This window comes from Microchirus variegatus, assembly GCF_963457635.1.
Source record: "Microchirus variegatus genome assembly, chromosome: 3".
Taxonomy (NCBI): Eukaryota; Metazoa; Chordata; class Actinopteri; order Pleuronectiformes; family Soleidae; genus Microchirus; species Microchirus variegatus.
In genome coordinates, this window is record NC_139804.1 from 30,756,589 (window position 1) to 30,762,641 (window position 6,053).

General features: G+C 39.8%; 1 protein-coding gene across 1 annotated transcript in view; it reads left to right on the forward strand.

Moving 5' to 3' along the window:
- The window catches only part of LOC310925269 (lissencephaly-1 homolog), a 28,488-nt gene extending 23,135 nt beyond the window's left edge, over positions 1-5,353 (forward strand). The window contains exons 9-11 of the mRNA XM_083887170.1: positions 68-169; positions 260-416; positions 1,440-5,353. Coding sequence (XP_083743296.1) covers positions 68-169; positions 260-416; positions 1,440-1,513 — 333 coding nt within the window. The 3' untranslated portion in view covers positions 1,514-5,353. The remainder of the gene's footprint in view (positions 1-67; positions 170-259; positions 417-1,439) is intronic.
- Positions 5,354-6,053: the final 700 nt, after the last annotated feature.

Sequence of the window (6,053 nt, forward strand, 5' to 3'; positions counted from 1 at the left end):
TGACCTTAACGGGCTGTTAGTTTATATCATAACAGATTTGTTTTTCTCACTGTTTGTGTCAAATCAGTCCAAGAAGAGTGGTAAGCCAGGACCTTTCCTGCTGTCTGGCTCCAGAGACAAAACCATCAAGATGTGGGATGTAAGCACTGGAATGTGCCTTATGACATTGGTGAGGACTTATTATTATTTTCATTGCGATCACACACATTGTTACCTCGTTGGTGAGATAAATGGGGTTGCATCATTCCGTCTCTCACAGGTTGGCCATGACAATTGGGTGCGTGGAATCCTCTTCCACCCTGGTGGAAAGTTCATTGTGAGCTGTGCAGATGACAAGACTCTAAGGATCTGGGACTACAAGAACAAACGCTGCATGAAAACCCTGTGTGCCCACGAACACTTTGTTACCTCTTTGGGTAAGCAGCCCTTCACTCTGCTTCAAAGAAAGAAAAATATTCTGTGTTACTGTTTGACCAGTTGGTCTCTTGAGCTGCAGTGGCAAACCTCTTGCTGAATACTGGAGCCAAGCTCACAGAAACCTGCTTTAGAGAGAGGTTCAGTCATAAAGAAATTCAACTTATCCACTTGCAGTGTGTTGATTGTCCTGGGAGTTGCTGGCAGCAGGGGTTTAAGAAGTAGAAAAGCACTCCATGATTTTCTTACCTCCTATTGCTGCAGCTTTTCAGCAGATCAAGGCTGTTGAAGTCTCTTGAGGAGGATATCACTGTAAACAGATTCCCATGCATGAAGAGTAGATGAAATCACCCCTGCTCATCCATCATTTTGCTATGTTTTTCTGGCTCATTGGAAGTTTATGTCCCCTAGTGTTAAGCCCAGGAGCGGTTTGGCTCCAGCCAATCAGAAGACAAGAACAGACCTGGAAATGTCAAAGAGGGCATTGTTCCAAGGCTCCTATTTATGAACCGCCTTCCATAATTTCTTTATTTAATTTTGAAATGTTGATGCAAATACATTGTCGACATGGTCAACTGAAATTATTGGCTACGTGATCCATTCTTTCAATAACAAAAACACACAAATGCCATCAGCTGGTATGGGAAGTATTGTCTGGTTGTTCATTGGCTCTAGTTTATTAAATAAGTACACGTTTTTTTCCCAGACAAACAAATCTGGTTGTGGTTGGTCATCATTCTTTGCCTTGGGATTGTTGTTGGGACAGTGTGCCTTCAGCCTAATCTCATCTACAGAAGTGTGACTGGTTTATTTGTATGTCGGAAACACTTCTCAAAATGCTTGATGGTGTAATTCAATGATAAATGCTCTGTTTTGTTTTAGGTATTCTTCCCAATTATACTATTGTCAAATCTCTCTTACTCACACACTCATATTTGTATTTCTTAAATCTACACTTCCTCCCTCTCTGAGCTCCAGTCAGAAGGCTGTTCTGATGAATTCTTTGTGATTTTTTTCCTCTCTAGATTTCCACAAGTCTGCTCCCTACGTCATCACAGGGAGTGTAGATCAAACAGTTAAAGTGTGGGAGTGCCGCTGATCTGGACCTCGGAGGATTGGACCACCATCCTAATTGCCCAGATGCTCCTCTGGATACCCTCCTCCCCTCCTGCCATCTCACATCTCCTTTCATCCCACCTCCCCCTCATCTAACAGTCTTATCTGCACCTTGCCATCTTCTCCGGTTGCACTTACCACCATGGTTACTTCCCCATCGTGCTCTCTGGTCCAATAACTTTTGTCCTTTGTAAATTATTCCTGGATGTAGATTGAGCTATTAAATGTTACACAAAAAAGTATTCTTGCATGGTAATCCAAAATTGTATACTGTAAATTTACATAATGTTGTCTAGAAGTACCATAGGTTTAACACAGGGCTGGCCGTCTGTCATACAGCCTTACCGACCAACCGAAGGCAGATGTTTTTGACTGGGTGTAAAATGTAGGGCACTAAAAACCAATAATTTAAGAAATGACAGTGTCTTTATGTGTAAGATTTATTTTTGTCTATTTTTTTTTTTTTTTATTATTATTATTTAGGATTTATTTTCTCTGTTATTTCTCTCCTTCACTGTTGTAGTCTGTTGGTGCCTAGCTTGGTGAAACGTTCAAGAGATGAGGCAGGAAAAAGCATATATGATGCGATAAGGTTGTACGATTGTATGTGGGGCTTTGTTATTGAAATAATCTGTAGCTTTATAACGTCACTTCTCAAGTGTGCATACCATTTCTCTTCTTGTGGAACTAGGTAATATTTTAATGGCTGTATATACAAACGTTTCAAACTATTGTCCTTGGACCTCGGGGGTTTAAAAACAGCTTTGTACTCTTGTCATGGTGGCACATGAACCACTGCTTAGGCTTTCGATAACTTATCCCATTATTGATGAATCTGCTGCAAATGATAAACACTTAGTTTTTACAACAACAAAAAAGCCATAAGCACCTGAGCAGAGTTCAGAGATTTACACCTGTTTATTCTCCAGCACTTAGGACCGTGGGTGTGTCTCCCTTTACAAGATGATTTACTGTAAACTTGCATGTCAGACATTTGAATTAAACCCTCGGTAGGCTTCTATTTCCCTTACCAGTCAGTCCGGGATACATGTACCATTGTAATTATGTAAAGTCACAGGATGCTCAGTCGACCCGTAGTGCAATCCGATGCCTCTTGTAAAATAAAGCTAATAAAGAGAAAACATGGCGTTATAGCGACGAGTCAAAGTGAGCCCCCTTGGTTCGATATCTTGGATGTGCAAAGATCTCTTACTTTTGAGGGGTGAAATAAAACTGCTTAATAAAAATGGGTTTTGGTTAAAAAAAAAAAGAAAAGAAAAAAAAGGTTTTCTGTGAAAATATGAAATGTAAAATTAGCTTTAGTTATTAAGAGATTTTGAAATTTTGTATTGTCACACTAAAAGGATGAACATGGACGGGTATTTTGGATTAGTGAGGAAATGCCCTAGCAGCTGACATGTTAAGTGATGTGTTGATGCTGAGGTTGGGGTTTTTATTTGTGAAGAGCTCTTCGCTGTGAAAGAGGTGGCGCAGCTCCTGTATCAGATAATGGAGGAGTGCCAAAGCCTGAGCAGTGAGGATCTCTGCGCACAAAGCCCACAGACCACCTCACACATATGCAAGCATCTTTTGTGTGGCTTTTCTCAAAACGTCAGGTTTTCGGTCTTTGTGGAGCTGGAGTTGTAATTGGGGGTGATTTTTAAAACTGTAACCAGACCATGCTGTAGGAACCATTCCACTTCCCTTGGAAGACAAAAAAATGAACCATCTTGCTTGTAAACTGTAGCTTGCAAGGTGATTCTTAAACCTTGCACATCCCTGTTTTCATTGAATCTTTAGATCCTTTCAAAGGGGTAAAAGATAAAAAAAATTAAAATGATGTTGATAAATGCATAAACCTATCATTTTTGAGTACCCGATTCATTCTAGTGGCAATCTTGGCTAATAAATAATTCCACTGCTTAACTGATATTAGCTTTGCCAAGTTTTCCTCTTCCTGTGTGTACTGGATGTGATGATCTGCTGCTCAAGCTCCTACAAGTGGCTACTGTGAGCCTGTGACCTTTTGACACATCGCACTGCTGCATGTAAACCTGCACCAGAAGCAGAGCTGTCAGAACTTTTATTTCGGCAAATACAGGAGTCTTCACATAGACTTAATTGGACTGAACAAAGAGATGGTTTTGTGAAATAAACGCGCTTGCTTTTGGGAGGAGGGTTAGATGAGAATACGCCATGCAGGTTAAAAGGCAATTATACACATGCTGTATGTGTGGACATTTATGTGCTGCAACGCTATTTTTTTAAAAGCCCAAATTGTAAAAAAAACAAATTCACTTGAGAAAATGTGTGAATTATCCCACCCTTTGCCCCATGTCGGCTAGGATTGGCTCCAGTGACCCTCATGTGCAGGGTGATAGAAACACAATGGACAATGGCTTTTTTTTTTCCTGAGTAAAATCATACCATTTACAAAATGCTAAGTTAACGTCTGTATGCAATGTCAGCAAAATAGCAGGAATAAGATAAACAGATGTTTGGCTCATTGACAGCGTATGTAGTAGCCCGTGTTCATGTGTCACCTTTTAGTCCAGATAACAGCAGACAACCAACGCAGCAATTCTGCCAGTGGTTTATTCCATGTCTGTAGTTATTATAAGTGGGGAATGTTGATGTCAGAAAGTACTTGTACCTTTGCTGATGTGAACATTTTCTTTCAGCTCAAATTTATTGTCAGCACATGTTTGGGTAACTTTCTACTGGCCCCCTCTTGCATGGTTGCCTGGCAACTGCTGTGGATGAAGCCAGACTGGTACTTGATCTGTTTCCAGTGTCTGCGCTGAACCCGGCTGTAAGGCATGAGTGTGGTACCTTCTCATCTACCTCTTATGAACAAAGTGGATTGGCCCTGTGGTTTCGCACAGTTTCAAACTCTTCCTGTGACATTACCGTGTCCTTGGTAGCGTTTGGTTCAGACCGCTCTGTTCTCTGGCTGCGGAAAGGCTGGTTTTGTTGTGTGTGTGATGCTATTTGAAGGAGGTCTACCACCTCCATCTTCTGTAAATGCAGTGGGATTGTGGCAGACTAGGATGTTCCAAAGGAGAAATCCTCTCTTTCAGGGAATACTACTGACGTCTCTTTTTGGTGTGTGTGCCCCCTCCCTACCTCCATAACAGAGGTTTTCTTTTTTCTTTCTTTTCTTTTTTTTCTTCCATACAAGCTGTTTCCTATTTGGTGGAGAAACAGCTGATTTTGTAGTACTATTTGGCATGGCTAGTGAAGATGCCAATGTGTTCAATGTTCTAGCTGAAGCCAAAAAAAAAAAGAAAAAGAGAGACGGAGACATTTGTTAGTACAATCTGGTTTATCTCAAGAAATCTGCCTCCTTCTGATGGTCCAGCACATTGTGACCAACCATTAAAAGAAAAAACGATGCTTGTCTCCTCAGGATCATGCTATGACATAGCAGGCCATTAAATGTAAATTCCCTTCCTTGGTTTTACTCAACGAAGGCGCTTAATCAAAGTTCAGGACGACGTGTGTTCTGATTCTTTTGTAAGAAAATGTAGATTATTGCTACAACGCAGCGGTTGGTGTTGAATGCCTGTGTGCGGCCCTGTTGAAGAAAAATCCCCCCCTTTGCCATTGCAGGTCCCAAGCAATCCCTGTGCTGCTCTGGTCTGGTGTGTGAAGGGACTGACGGACAGGTTTTTTCACTGTCTGTCGGTCTTTTCCTCCAGCCTCACACCCACCTGTCCTGTCCTCTGTAACCTGCCTGTGAACCACATCTGAGGGCTTCAGACTCCACAACAAGCTCCACCAGGAGAGCTCATGATGTTTTCACCTCTATGGTCTCACTCTTCACTCAGCAAAACTGTTAACAATATACCTGGATGTCATTATCGTTTGCAATATAATAAAAGACTTAAAATCTGCATTTGTGTCGTGTGCTCATTTGTCTCACGCTGTCTTGTAATGTTGTGTATATATTTATATACATATATTCATATTTGCATCCTGTTTTCCTATTTTAAGAGGAATACTTGTTATTCTGTTTTATTGTTTTTCATTGTCCTTCATATTTCTTGCTATTTTTTTTGTATAGTGTATGATTCTGCAGGAGCACCCTCAATTGTGTTGTACCTACACAGTACATTATTCTAATGTCCTAAAGGTAGTATGTTGTAAACAACTATATATTTGGTTAAAGTGATTTTATCTTAAATCCTGTTAATAAAATAATGACACAACCTATTTCCAGTAAAATCACAACATTCATAATAATGATAAAATGAGTGGCAGACAGATTTCATGAATACACAATATTTGAATTATCAATTTATCTTCCAAAATGAAGGAATAAAGAGCAATATAAGTTATACAGGAAATAAATCGAAAACAAATTTTTTTTTTGAAAAATAAAACAGGAAAGACAGTACTTTCTCTTAAAAATCTGAAGTTTGTGAATAAACACTAAAGACAAGAGGACATTTTGTAGTTAAACATAATATTTAATTAAAAAAAAAAAAACATATACATATCTGTTAATAACTCATCAACTA